The 15,826-nt window shown below is 35.3% G+C and overlaps 1 protein-coding gene across 14 annotated transcripts in view; it reads left to right on the top strand.

Annotated features, from left to right (window-relative positions):
- Nucleotides 1-15,826, top strand: part of MLLT10 (MLLT10 histone lysine methyltransferase DOT1L cofactor) — a 240,939-nt gene that overhangs the window by 93,710 nt on the left and 131,403 nt on the right. For all 14 annotated transcript variants that reach the window (XM_081133058.1, XM_081133059.1, XM_081133056.1 and 11 more), the window contains one exon: nucleotides 1,209-1,318. In XM_081133058.1, coding sequence (XP_080989184.1) covers nucleotides 1,209-1,318 — 110 coding nt within the window. The remainder of the gene's footprint in view (nucleotides 1-1,208; nucleotides 1,319-15,826) is intronic.

Below are 15,826 nucleotides of genomic sequence, written 5' to 3'. Positions count from 1 at the left end.
GGTGAGGGGCTTACTAGTTACCCTTCTCCCTGGTTGTCTGTGAACATAAAACTCTGTACTTCCAGCCTTCTGAGTTTGTCACAAGCACCTTTTCCCTCTTAGCTGCTTTCTCTGAAATAGGCAGATGTCCCCTGGGTGGCAAAAGTAGCCAAAAGCTATACTCACCAACCTGGACTTTCATTCTTTTACAGTTTTGAATCATTAATTCCTCACTATCACATCAGCTCTTTGATATTCTCAAGCACATTTTGAAAATGAAAAGAAATATTAACATTTAATATTAATTGTTACAGTATTTTAAGTGAAATATGAAAATAATTAATGCTAGTACTAGTAAAATATCAATTAAAAATACTGAAATTAATTGCCCAGCTGGCACGTTCAGTGGTTGAGCGTCTACCCAAGAACCAGGAGATCACTGTTCGATTCCTGGTCAGGGCACATGCCCAGGTTGTGGGCTCGATCCCCAGGAGGGGGCGTGCAGGAGGCAGCCAATCAGTGACTCTCATCATTGATGTTTCTGTCTCTCCCTCTCCCTTCCTCTCTCTGAAATCAATAAAAACTTACTTAAAAAATTGACATTAATATAAAAGTAAATAATGTTGACATTCAAGATTAAAATTAAATTTTTTATTTTTGGTTTTCAACTATAAAAATTCTTATTTTTACAGTGGTTCTCAGAAGTAGTGTTGATCTGAATTATTTATAAGAATTGTCAGTCAGTGCCAGAGTCTGAATTTTAAAATGTTTCCTTTTATTTGTGTTACTGTGCATATAACTAGAGAAATGATTGAGTGCTTTATCAATAGTGGTTTGACTATTTAGTCAATATTGAGAAATTATTTTATTATATATTTGCTTAAGTAGGCATTTAAGGATCTCTTGCTCTTTTTTTTAAAAAAAATGTGTCTTTATTGATTTCAGAGAGAGGAAGGGAGAGGGGGAGAGAGAGAAACATCAATGATGAGAGAGTCATTGATTGGCTGCCTCCTGCATGCCCTCTCCCCCCCCCCCAGGAATCGAGCCCGCAACCCGGGCATGTGCCCTAACAGGGAATCGAACCTCGATTTGCTGGGTCATAGGTCGATGCTCAACTGCTGAGCCACACCAGCCAGGCTAAGGTCTCTTTAGAAAGTTACTGATTTTATTTATCTTTGAAAAATCTTTATTGAAAACTGGAAAATGATGTTATTTTTATTTATTTTTAGGTTGGGCTCATGTGGTTTGTGCCCTGTATATTCCAGAGGTACAGTTTGCCAATGTTTCTACAATGGAACCAATCGTTTTACAGTCTGTTCCACATGATCGTTATAATAAGGTACAGTGGATATTATTTTATTGATGTTTGAATATAATGTTTTTTGTTTTGAAGCTGGGAAGTGTAAAGGAATTTTTTGGTATTTTTTATTATAGGCCTACATTAGAAAATTTAAATTCTAGGTCTTCATCAAATTCCAGAGAGATTTGGACAAGGTATAATTACTGTGATAAACTACAGTTATTAAAGTATGTTGCTAAGGTCACAGTAGTACAAAACAAACAAAGCTATGTTATCTTTTATACTAACTTAGTTATTTAGTATTGTAATATTTACATGACATTTTAGTTATTATGGATTTTTCCTTTAAGAATTAGTGACATTCTGTATTCTTTCAGACATCAAGATTCTATTAAATTTGAAGTAATCATTATTTGGTATAATATTAATTTTGATATCATACATCCTTTCTTAAAAAACAATCCTGTTGCAGAATATTACTTCCTCCTCTCCCTTCCTCAAATTATTTTCTACCACTATGATAGGATATTTGTTATTAGCTTTTTTAAAACCTTAGTTAACGTTTGCTTTTCCCCCCATATATATTTTTTATTTCATACATATATATTATTTTTCCATTGTCTTTTGCATGTTAGATGATTTTTCTGTTACCCAATGTACCTTTTAGTGTTACCATTTATTTAAGGTACCTGTTGATTTATTCCATCTGTGGAGGAAGTATTACTACAGCCAATTCTAAGGTTTTAGAAATTTTTTCTTAAACATTTATAATGTAGGTTAATAATATTTAAAAAAATCAGAAAATACAGAAAAATAAATAGAAAAGTGCAAGACAGAAATCATCCCAAATCTTCTCATTCAGATCCTTCTAGATTTTATTGTGTGCATTTTTGTTACGTAGTCAATATTGGATTATATTGACTATACTGTTACCTGAATATTTTTTATGTCAATAAATTATATTTTTGCCATTATTTTTAGTGGATATTTAGCATGTAATACAGAGTATTATTAGTTTTGAGAAACTGCAATTTAATTAAGGAACCCTTTATCGTTGAAGTGCCTCATTTGATGTTTGGCATGTTAATACCAAGCGAATCTCTGTGTAAAAGGGTATGAACATTTTGGAAGCTTCAACAAGTATATTTTGTGAAATTTAAATACATTAAGATAACACATCACGATCAAGTGGGGTTTATTACAGGAGCTCAAGGTTAGTTCAACATATAAATTGATCAGTGTGTTATACCACATTAACAAAATAAAGGGTAAAAATCATATGATTATATTAATAGATGCAGAAAAAGCATTTGTAAAGATACAACATGCATTTATGATTAACATACTCAATAATATGGGTATAGAAGGAAAGTACCTCAACATAATAAAGGCTGTATGTGACAGGCCCTCAGCTAATATCATACTCAGTGTGAAAAACAGAAAGTTTTTCCTCTAAGATCATGAACAAGACAAGGATCTCCAGTTTCACCACTGTTATTCAACAGTATTGGAAGTCCTAGCCAAAGTAATCAGGCAAGAGAAAGGAATAAAAGGCATCTAAATTGGGAGTGAAGAAGTAAAAGTGTCACTTTTTGCAGATGACCTGATTCTTTAGATAGGAAGCCCTAAGGACACCACCAAAAAACTATTAGAAACAATAAACAAATACAGTAAAGTTGCAGTATACAAAATCATTGTATAAAAATATATTGTGTTCCTATATATTAACAATTAAATTTCAGAATAAGAAATGTGATTGCCATCAAAAGAACAAAATAGCTAGGAATAAACTTAACAAAGGATGTGAAAGGACCTCTTCGCTGAAAACTATAAGACATTATTAAGAAGATACAAAGAAAGGGAAAGATATTCCATTTTCATAGATTAGAAGAATCAACATAGTTAAAATGGCCATATTATTTAAAGCAATATATACATTTAATGCAATCCCCATCAAAATTCCAGTGGCATTTTTAAAATAAATAGAACATGATTTGTATGGAACCATAGAAGACCTCATATAGTCAAAGCACTCTTGAGAATAAAGAACAAAGCCAGAGGTATCACATTCCCTGACTTTAAATTAATAGTACAATGTGACATTACTCAAAACAGCAGGGTTTAGGCAGAAAAAAAAGACACACCGACCAGTGGCACAGAGTGGAGAGCCCAGAAATAAACCCACATACATGTGGGCAAATAATTTTTGACAAAAGAGCCAAAGTCATTCAATGGAGAAAAGAAAGTCCGTTCAATAAATGGTGCTGGGATAATTGGAAATTCACATGAAAAAGAATGAAACTAGATTGCTCTTTGTCACCATTCACAAAATTTAACTAAAAAAAGGATCAAAGACCTGAAACAATAAACTATGTAGTGGAAAACATAGGTACCAAAGTTACGGACCTTGGATTTAGGTTTTTATGAATTTGACCTGAAAGTCAAGGGAAGTAAAAGCAAAAATAAATGAATGGGACTATGTCAAACGAAAAAGCTTTTGCACAGCAAATGTTGATTTCTGAAATCAACAAAAGAAAAAGCCCACCGAATGGGACAAGATATTTACATACAACACCTCCAACAAGGGGTTTATAGCCAAAATATATAAAGAACTCATACAACTTAACAAAAACAATCCAATTAAAAAATGGGCAGAGGACCTGAAGAGAAACTTCTTCCAAGAAGACATACAAATGGCCAACAGATACATGAAAAGCTGCTAAATTTCACTAGCTATTAGGGAAATGCAAATCAAAACCACAGTGAGATACCACTTCACACCTGTTCAAATGGCTATTATCAACAAGACAAGTGATAACAAGTGTTAGAGAGGTGGTAGAACCCTTGTACACTGCTGGTAGGAATGTAACCTGGTACAGCCACTGTGGAAAACAGTCGAGATTCATCTAAAAAGTAAGAATAGAGTTACCAGCCCTGGCTGGTGTTGCTCAATGGTTAGAGCATCAGCCTTCGCATGGATTGGTCATGGGTTCGATTACTGGTCAAGGGCATGTGCCTGGGTTGCAGGTTTGCTCCATACTCCTGGTCAGGGCGCCTGTAGGAGGCGGTCAGTCAATGAATGTGTGTCTTTCTCATGTCGATGTTTCTCTCCCTTCTTCCCTCTCTTGCTCTCTCCCTCTTTTCCTCCCTCCTTCTCCCTGTCTTCTACTCTTTCTGAAAAGCAGTGGAAAAAATATCCTCAGGTGAGGATCAAAAAAACCAAAGAAACAAAAATAATAGACTTACCATATGACCCAGCAATCCCTCTTCTGCGTATCTACCTGAAAAATTTGAAAACATTTATTTGGAAAGATATACGTACCCATATATTCATTGCAGCGTTCTTCACAGTGGTCCAGACATAGAAACAACCAACGTGTCCTTTGCTAGATGATTGGATAAAGAAGATTTGGTATATATGCATATACAATGGAATACTACTAAGCCATAAGAAAAGATAAAATACTGTAATTTGCAACAGGGGATGGATTTTGAGAATATCATGCCAAGTGAAGTAAGTCAGGTGGAAAAAGACAAGAATCCTATGATTTTACTTACTTGTGGGATATAAAACTGAAAACAACAAATGATCAAACAAGACAAACAAACAAAAACTTATAGCTGCAGACAGATATGGTGGCAAACGGTGGGGAAAGGAATTTGGGGGGAAGGTAGAAGAGGGTATAGGGGGTCAAATATGTAGCGATAGAAGGAGACGTCACTTTGGGCCGTGAACACACAATGCATTATACAGATGATGTATTATAGAATTGTACACTTGAAAACTATATAATTTTATTAACCAGTGTCACCCCAATAAATGTAATAACATTTAATTAAAAAATTTGAACATACAGAAAACTAAATAGAAAAATGCAGGACAAAAATCATCCTAAATATTCTCATTCAGATCCTTCTAGATTTTATGTGTTCATTTTTACATACACTATAAAAATTTTTGGATTATATTGATTTTACTGTTTTGTGTGTTTTTGAAAATAAATAACCTGAACTTTTTTGTATCTATAAGTTATGTTTTTGCCATTATTTTTAGTTAATAGTTAGCATGTAATGTACAGTATTATTAGTTTAGATAAACTGTAATTTAATTACAGAACCCCTAATTGAAGTGCGTGCCTCATGTGATGTTTGGCATGTTAATGCCAACAGAATCTCTGTGTAAAAAAGGGTATGAACATTTTGGAAGCTTCAGTATGTATATTGTGTGAAATTGTCCTCTAGAATGCAGTTTCTAACTTATACTACATTAGTAATATGTGAGATTGTGTATAACTTTATCTCTTCTTAATATCCTTATGCACTATTATCACTGTGTTAAAACAGTGTTTGCTATTTTTTAATGAAAATATTAAGAATATTTGAATGCTTTTTTTTGAGTACTGGTAAGGTTAAATATTTTAAAGTTTTCTTTCAAAGGTTATTCATGTTTGTTAATTTACTTTGAATAGCTATTTGTTTTAACATTGTAATGTTCTTTTTCCTTCCAAAGTGTTTTTTATATTAGAGATGTTATTTTTTTGTGTTACGTACTTGCTGTGTATGCTTTTGGTCAAAATTTAACATTTGATTTTAAACTTTCACTATGTCTTCATGGTTTTTATTGTTGGTATTCTAGCAGGCTAATGTATCCTAGTTCAGAAATTTAAATCTTTTATATAATTTACAAAACTACTCTTTATTGTTTGTGCCTTTGATGCCATGCAAAGAAAATCTTTCTCAACACTAATGTATAAATATATTTTTCGTACTTTCAAAGTTCATTTTATTTATTTATTTGATTTTTATTCTTGAAAGTATTACAGATATCCCCTCATTTTCCCCATTGATCCCCTCCACACCCGCCCCCCCCCCCCGAGCTTCATCACACTATTGTCTGTGTCCATGGTTTATGCATATCTGCATATAATTTCTTTGATTAATCTCTCCCCGCCCACTCCCCCATCCCTGCCTTCCCATTGAGATGCATCAGTCTGTTCCATACTTCTGTGCCTCTGGATCTATTTCGTTCCTCAGACTATTTTGTTTATTAGATTCCACTTATGAGTGAGATCATGTAAAACTGAATCAGGAAGAATCAGAAAACCTGAATAGGCTAATAACAACTGATGAAATCAAAGCAGTAATTAAAAAACTCCCAGCAAACAAAAGCCCTGGTCTGGATGACTTCACAGGGGAGCTTTCTAATTGTTTAAGTTGTAGGGTTAGTTTACTAAATATTTTTCTTGCTTTTTGAGGTAGGCCTGTAGTGCTATGAACTTCCCTCTTAGGACTGCTTTTGCTGTGTCCCATAGATTTTGAGTTGTTGTGTGTTGATTTTCATTTGTTTCCAGGAAGTTTTTGATTTCTTTCTTGATCTTATTGGTAACCCATTCATTGTTTAATAATATGTTATTTAGCCTGCATGTGTTTGAATGTTTTTGAGTGTTTTTACTGTAGTTGATTTCTAATTTCATGCCGTTGTGATCTGAGATGCTTGATATGATTTCAATCTTCTCGAACTTGTAGAGAGTTGTTTTACATTTAAGGTTGTTATTGATAGATACTTAAGTATTGCCATTTTAATTCTTTATGCCTTTGTTTCTCTTGCTCTCTATTTCTACTTCTAATTATAGCAGTTCCTTTAACATCTGCTGCAATGCCAGTTTCATGGTGATAAAGTCCTTTAGCCTTTTTTTTTTTGTCTGGGAAGCTCTTTATTTAATCATCTATCTTGAATGATAGTCTTGCTGGGTAGAGTAGTCTTGGTTTCGGATCCTTGTTTTGCATTATCTTGAATAATTCATGTCATTCCCTTCTGGCCTGTAGAGTTTCTGATGAGAAGTCAGCTGACAAATTTATGGGAGCTCCTTTGTAGGTAACAGATTGCTTTTCTCTTGTTGCCTTTAACATTCTCTCTTTGTCTTGAATGCTTGACATTTTAATTATGATGTGTCTGGTGTGGATCTCTTTGGATTCTTCTTGCTTGGGACTCTCTGTGCCTCCTGAACTTGTGTGACTTTTTCCTTGACCAGGTAAGGGAAGTTTTCTGCCGTTATTTCTTCAAACAGGTTCTTTAACCCTTGCTTACTTTTGACCTCCTCTGGCACTCCTATGGTGCGAATATTGTGACATTTCATTTTGTCCCCCAGCTCCCCCTTAGACTGTCCTCCTGTTTTTTAATTGTTTTTCCTTTTTGAGTCTCTGATTGAGTGATTTTTTTCTACCCTGTCTTCTAATTTGCAGATCCAATCCTCAACTTCCTCTAATTTGCTGTTTATTCCTTCCACTGTATTCTTTATTTCTGCTATGTCATTCTTAATTTCCTTCATAGTTTCCATATCTTTGTTCATGCTGTTGAGCATCCTTACAATCAGTATCCTGAAGTCTGTATCTGATAGATTGCTTATCTCCATTTTATTTAGCTCTTTTTCTGGAGACTTCTCTAGTTCTTTCATTTGGGGCTTGTTTTTTTGTGTCCCCATTTTGGCTGCCTGTTTGGGTTTGTTTCTAAGTATTAGGTAGATCTGCTAGGACTCTCAATCTTTTAGGAGGGTCTCTGGTGCAGGCTGATGTCAGACGCAGTTTATGAGTGGCCCTGAGTTCCCTGTTTGGAGCTGTTGACAACCCTAGGCTTGAGGTCTCCTCTGCTGTGGCTGGGTGCATTTGGACAGGACCAAGATGCACACCAAAGTCTGCTTTTCCAAGGCCCGGGTCTAGAAGCAGATCAAGCAAAGGCTCAAAGTGCTCAAGTCTGCCTGTGCCTGCAGACTGATTATTAGTCTGATTCTCTTAATGAGCCTCAGGCTGTAGAAACTCCACAAGTATGGTGGCTGATTGTTATCAGTCTCTTAATGAGCTTTGTGCTTTAGAAACTCTTTAGGATAGGGTGAGAGGTTTTCCAGCAGATTGGGGCAATTGCTGACTCCCCCCCCCCCCCCCAGCAAAATGTCTACCTGAGAAAGATGTCTTCTACAGTATGGGGAAATGACTTGGCACAGAAATCCAGAGGGATGCCCTCTGGGCTCTATCTCCAGAGCCCACAACCCTAGATTCTCCTCACACAGCTCCATTCCACTCTGCCCTCCCTCTGCCGGAGCCCAAGGTGAGTGGCCGCATATGAAGCTTTGTGCTTTGGCTCTTTATGAGGGTGCCTGCAGTTCTAGCCGTCTCTCCCTGCCAGGCAGAAACTGGCTGTTTTCACAGCCAGATGTTGTGTGGGCACCCTTCTCAGTTCTGGCGCTCTTGGCTGGGAAACCCAGCCTGGGGTTTAGGCCCCAGAGTCCTCAGTGGGATTCCCCCACAGGTGAGATACCCCTTTGGATCCTCAGCTGCTGCCTGTGGCAGTAGCCCAGCCAGCCCTCTTGCGCCTCCGTGCTTCCTACCAGCCTCTATGTGGTCTCCACTTTTCCTCCTTGTTTATGAGAGTGCTCTCCAGCCAGTCTTCATTTGATTGTTCAGGAAGGTTTTTCTATATTTTAGTTGTAATTCCAGTTTGGTCCTGGGAGAGCGTCAGTGTAGCTTCCACTCAGTCCACTGCCATCTTTAATCTCCTCAAAGTTCACTTTCAAAATACTTGTTTTTCCTTTTAATTTTGAAATAATTTCAAACTTCGATAATGGTTGCATTAATAGTAAATACAAAGAGCTTTTCCTCCCCTAAGCCTTTTGAGAGCAATGTATCAATATGATACTGACACCCTTGAATGCTTTAGTATGTATTTCTTATAAAGAAGGACTTTCTCTTACGTGGCCATCAAAATCAAGAAATTAACATTTATGCATTATTTTCTGTCTACTCCACAGACCTCATAATTATTTCCCAAATATCTTCAAATTTTTCCAGGATTATCTTTCATAGCCAAAAGATTGCAGAATGCATTTTGTCTCTAAGTCTCCTTTAATCTGAAATAGTAACTCAGTTTTTCTCTGGCTTTTATAATTTACTTCAGAAGGTTACAGGCCAGATATTTTAATAGAATGTCCCTCTGTTTGGATTTTTTTAAGAATGTTTCTTCATGATTAAATTCAGATTATGTGATTTTGGCAGAAATATCACGAAAGTGATGCTGAGTTCTTCTCATTACATCTTAGCAGGTGGTACATGATTTCAGTTTTTTTTCATTACTGGTGATGTTATCTTGATCCCTTGGTTAAGGTGATGCCTAAGGTTTCTCCACTGGGAGATTAATCTTTTTTCCCTTTATAATCAATAATTTTGCATTTTGTGGGAAGTATTTTGTTTGTAAATATGTTGTTCCTTATGCGTTTTACCCACTAATTTTAGCATCCATTATTGTTTCTTGGTTTATTAACTTATTACTATGATCGATGGCAAGTGTGCTTTTCTAATTTTAGCATTTCTTTTACATTCATCTGTTGGTATTCCACTTTAAGAAAAAGCTTTCTCTCTCCAGTTATTTATATTAGTATTGACTAATATGGACTGTGTGTTACTGTTTTATTTTAATGGGTCGTTTTTCATTACTTATGCTTACTTTGATGCTCATATTATCTCAGGTTTTGCTGGTGGGACCCCTTCAAGCTGGGTTCTATGTCTTTTGACATGTTTCTACCATTCTGTGAGCAGTTCTTTACTTCTGACACAATAGTATGTTTCAGGTTTATCTTGTATCATTCCTGCCCTAGCCCTGGACTCACCTTTTAGGTGAGAATGAATTTAGAAACCAACATGGGCACTAAGTGTGCTCATTGTTATTGGAATACTGCTACTCCCATGCCCTCTTAATGGGGATAGCTAGGAAGTAGATGTATGTATACAGATACAAAGATATACATACCTTCACACCTGCATTTTTCTATACTTATCTCTGTATATTGAAGACTGTGAGGTCACAATGATTCTTCTGATGCAATGTATGGAGTTATATACATGCACACATATCTGTTTTTATATCTATTGATCCATATATAGAGAACCATAAACTTTTAGTAACTTTTCCAAATCTAACTATACAGGATTTATTCTAATTATTTCTTTTCATATTTATGACTCATTCCAGACAGTGAGAAATTTGATCCCCATTATCCTCAGTATATTTACTTACTTGATTTTGTGTGTGTGTGTGTGTGTGTGTGTTAAGAAATCTTTTATTGTTGCCATCCCTTAATGCAGAGCCCATTCTAACCTCATTCGGGCTCTGCACCCCACCCTGTGTTGCAGCTGCTTCTCTGTATAGCTGTCTCTTTCACCACCACTCCCTCCCACCCCCTCCATGGTTCGTCTCCTCACCTTGTTCAGGTTCTGTCACTGACCCCAATCCCCAACCTTATCATGGGAGGCAACCTTACTGGGGCTGTGACAGTTGTGTGGGGCCAAGCATGGATGCTGCCATGCTTGGTCCCCCTCATGACTTTAAGGCTAAAGTGTTCAAGGAGTAGGGAGGGAGGGTAGAGGAAATAATGAATTGTTTAGACTTAAATTTTTTATCCATTTAGAGTTAATTTTAGAATATGGTTAGAATATGGTGAGTATTAAACTTTTTTCTTCCCACATGGTCAGACAACTTTATAAACATTATTATTGAATAATCTATGTTTTTCTCAGGATTTGAAATACTGTTTGGATCATTATTGAATTCTTAAATTATTGTGGCTTTATGTACATCATAGTACATGGTAAAATAGATATCGTCATGTGTTTCTCCACATGAGCACTAGGACTAACAAAATAAAATTTTTATTATATTGGCATTACACCAAAATATTATTTGGGGGAAGAATTTATCTTTTTACAATGTTGACTCTTCTGTTTCAGAAACACAGTGTACCTCTCCATTTATCAAATTCGTTTTTTCTTTCTTTTTTTTGTGGTTTTCATTATATGTGGTTGCTATATTGTTTCTTATTTTTTTTATAATTGTTGATTTGTTTCATATAATTAACCTTAAAATTTTAATAATCTGCTTATGAATATTTAGGTTAATAGGAGGCATGTAAATTCTGAAATTATAGGAACAATTGGAAAATGGATTATTGAGTTTTAGAAGACATCAGTACTAAGTGGATGGTAGTAAAGAATAATTTGGAAAGCATTTGTTAAAGTAGTGGGCACTTACTATGGACCTACTTTGTATCAAGCATTTTGCTGGACACTAGGAATTCAAAGATGCATAAAATACAGGGGTTTTCCCCTCAATGCAAAACCCAGTTAGAAAGATAGCCAAGTAAATATGCAATTACAGTATATGAAAAGAATAATAATGTATGTTATAAATAATCTGAAATGTTGTGGAACATAATGAAAGTAGGGATTATTTTTGCCTAAGGAATTGAATAAGGGATATAAAGAGATTTTATAAAAGGTTCTTGAAGAATAACTAGGAATTTGACCTGTGGGAAATAGGATCAAGTAATAAATCCAGACAGAGGAAGTAAAAAAAAATAGGGTGGTAGGTGCAAAGGGGAGGTGGTAGGGAGTTCAGAGAATAATAAATAATTTTGTTTTGCTGGAAAATTGTGGGATTTAGAAAAAATAAAAGGAAATTTTGTGAATGGTAGGAAAGGAAATTTTCTAGAATATCTGTAAGGCATATCTAAATTTCAGAGAATTCACTGTATTGACCTGTCATGTTAGATTTTCTACATGCCATTAAGAATATAATGGCCAGTTTTTGTACCATTTGTCACTAGATTTGTGTTTTTAGTTTTTGACCTCTTATGTTTTCTTATATCAGTTTCTCATTTTACTGATAAGAAATGTGAAGATTGGGCAACAGAGATTTGTCAACTTTTTTGAGGTGGAGCTTGTGTTGTTCAGAGTAAAGGAAGCATTATTTTAGAAAGATACAATTTCCATAGAGTAGTTGGCAGATAATGTATAATATCTTTTATATATCCTTTTGAATAGTCTTTATTTATTAGATAGCCATGAAGGAATAGTGTTCATAAGTATAGAAAGGATCATAATAGACCAAACAAAGAAGCAAATATAAAACACCGTAAAACATGCCCTGGCTGGTGTTTCTCAGTGGTTAGAGCATTGGCCGGCATACTGAAGGGTCTCTCATTCAAGTCCAGGTCAAGGGCATATACCTGGGTTGCAGGTTTGATCCCCAGCCCGGTTGGGGTGTGTGCAGGAGGCAACCAATCGATGTGTCTCTCACATCAATCATATCGATGTCCCTCCTTCCCTCCCTTCTTCCCTCCCTCCCTTTCTCCCTCCCTTTCTCCCTCCCTTTCCTTCCTCTCCTTCCTTCCCTTTTACTCTCTCTAAAAAAAAAATCAATGGAAAAATATTCTCTAGTGAGGATTAACAAAAAAATAAAAAACACACACCATGAAACATGGTGTCATTGGATTGTAAAAGCTTAAAGGTAGAGGAAAACTTAAACATTGCTAGTCCAGCTTTTCAATTTTTTTCAAAGAGAATAGTGGTGGATAGCTATTAAAAAGAAGTGTTTATCAATATATTTAGTGTTTGGGTGAAAATATTTGAAAGTACTAAATATTCTCTCTGCATTTTTAGGACTCCTGTTAGTGCCATTTTAAAAACTAGGTTTCAGATTGGCGAGCTAAACATTTTACACATCCATCCATTCATTTATCAGCATTTATGGCATGTCCTATTATATGTACCAGGCACTGTTGGAAGAGTGAGAAATACATAGTTCAATATGGTACAATAGACATGCATAAATCAATGGTTGTTAAACAGTGTAATATGTACAAGGAATAGAGACTGTTCACTTAACCTAATCTAACTAACATGGCTGAAGAAATAGAAGGGGGAAGTATCTTAGAAAAGGTTGCAGCTTCTCTGAATTTTAAAAAGTTTAAGAGGCCTTCAGGTCCTGGCTTTGAGGGGTGGAGACAGGAAGGGAGCACATGAGTGACTATTAATTTTTCAGACTGAAGGAGCAAAAGCTTTGAAGCAGGGAGGGTGAGAGGAAGAGGGGAGAGTGGAGAGGGGATGGTGGTTAAGTGGAAGGGCAGTATTGCTAGGACTTTGAATGTGGTGTATGGAATGCTGAGACAGGTTGTCAGGACCAGATTTTCAAGGGCCTTATAGATTATGTTAAGGAGCTTGAACTTTATCTCTGTTGAAGGGTTTTTACACTTTGGAGGAATATGCTAAGGTCTCTCTGCCATTCTAATGGATAGTGAAAGGAGGATTGGGAGAGGGGTGATAGAAAGAAATGGAGAGTAGTTACATAGAAACTGTTGAGGTTTTCAGTGTTCCAGAGAGAGGTAATAAGAGTCTGAAGTAGAAGAGAATGGTAGGAATGAAGAACGGACAGAGACATTTAGGTAATGTGTAAGAGGTTTGATTGACCAAGCTTGATGATCAATTTAGTGTGACAGATGATCAGGGAGGAGGAAAAATCAGAATGAATTTTCAGTTTTAGGAAGACCAGTACTAGGCACATCATCCACACCCGAGATACAGTGTATATAGAGGAGTCAAGTTAACTGACTCATTTCTTAAAACAAAAACACTAAGTTTGAAATTCTTGGCATATGTTGGTGGGATTTATTACCTTGTTTGCAAAACAAATCTTATGTCTACAAAGTTGTTTGCTAGCGTATATTAGCAATAACGATAATAAGGCCCCAAGAAATAATTTACATTTCTGCCAAAATATCGAGCATTTGCTTTTGTATATATCTAATGTATGTTTACTTTTGCTTGCTACTTTATCCTAGTTACTCAAATGAACACTTAGATTCATTTTTTCTTTTGTGGACAATGGAATCATTTGGAAAAGCAAAACCATCTTGCAACTGTATCTGTTAAAAAATTCTTTTGCACTTTCTGGTACCTCAGCTCATTCTCAATTTGAATTTCTCGTTGGCTTCTCTCTGTTTTCTTTGTCTCTCTTCCCCCAATTCATACATGTATGCATTCTATTGCATTTGCTATTGTTTTTTTCTCATAGTATAGTAAGTTGTTATTTTTTAATTATATTTGTTTTTTTGTGTGTGTGTGTTTTGTGCTTTTGTATTCAACTTCACCTGTATTTGCCTTCTTTTTCTCAACTCCAAGAGGTTATTTTATGAAATAGGGTTTACTAAGGACTGTGGGAGAATGGCAGTATAATTTCCTTCAGTGTTACTTGTTTGCGCCTCTTACTTCCAAAGGCAACATTCCAATTTAAACTTCTGGAAATAACAGTACACAGTGGTTACTGTAAGATAGTTCATGGGATTAAAATCTCACCAACATACAAATTGCCTATATCAGTTTTTTTCATGTTTGTTTGATGTCTTGGGTACTCCTAGATGATAGATGTTTATATAATATAATCTGCTAAGTGAAATTGATTAAGAGATAAGCTTTAATAAAAATTCATGCTTAAAGGCAGATTACATTGCTATACAATACAATATTAAAACAAGGCAAGTCAAATTTGACAAATTGTTTTTCCATAGAGACAATTTTATAACAGGGGCTTAGATTTAAGATGAAAGACTTTATTCTAGTCATAAATTAAATTTACTGAAAGTAGCTAAAGCGCAAATGGGGTTGGATGAAGGACTACAGTAGGTAGTCTCACAACATACATGAGAATGTCAGAGAGTGAATACTGTCTACTCTATCTTTGAGGGTTCTACAGTCTCTTTTCTTTTTATGTCTGTAGTCCGTGTCTGCTTCCATATAGTAATCTCTATAATTCTGCTTCCTGTTTCATCTGAGTTCCCTACAGGTAACTGACTCAGTGTCCTAGTTATAAATTTCTAACAGAGCAACTCTTGTCTAGGCACCTGGGCTTAGAGTAAGGCATTTTCACCTAGGAAAAACATGAGTACTCTAGATACCATTCTGTCATTAGAAATTGAACATAGAGGATAATTTCTACAACAGAGGTATGAGTTGTCTAGGTGTTGTTCTTTACCTTCCTGTCCCATAGATATTCTATTTAAAACAACTGTTTAAAAAGCCTACAAACTGTTCCTGATGTACAGATGCCAAATCACGTATGCTGATTCTTTAATTTTAATAAAATAGTTCAGTATTATGCACAAACTTTTTGAGAATTTATTTCTTCCCCCCAATAAATTAAAAGTAATAATTCACAAGGGAGTTTTTTGGCAACTTTCAAAAGAGGTGATTTGGGTTGCTTGAAGACTTTGTGAAAAACAGATCCAGGGATAATTGTGTATTGGGACTTCTTTTTTTCTCACTGTAGAACACTAGCAGATTGAATAAAGGCATGAGTTGTTTGTATCAGTTTGCTGGGAGACATACTTGAAGGCAGGTCACATTTTTCTAAACTAGTGGTTCTTTACCTTATTTGAGTCTTCAAGATTCAGATAAAACATAAGGAATCTTTCTGCAGAAGAATATATACCCCAAATGTGATGTAACATAAAATATTTTAAATATTCTTTCTCGAGGATATAGGAATACCCCTTGATAGATCCTCCAACTTGTGCTTCTCAGTCATGATAAGGATTACCAAATTTTAGATTACATCAAATAATACTTGAATAATTTAGCATTTGATATATTTAAAAATAATATATTTTAAGTTAAATAGAGGGGTGGGTAAACTTAAGTTTACAGTTGTAATACAAATAAATAACACAA

This window comes from Miniopterus schreibersii, assembly GCF_964146895.1.
Source record: "Miniopterus schreibersii genome assembly, chromosome: 1".
NCBI lineage: Eukaryota > Metazoa > Chordata > Mammalia > Chiroptera > Miniopteridae > Miniopterus > Miniopterus schreibersii.
Note: the sequence above shows the minus strand (reverse complement) of the source record. Positions and strands in the feature narration are given on the sequence as shown.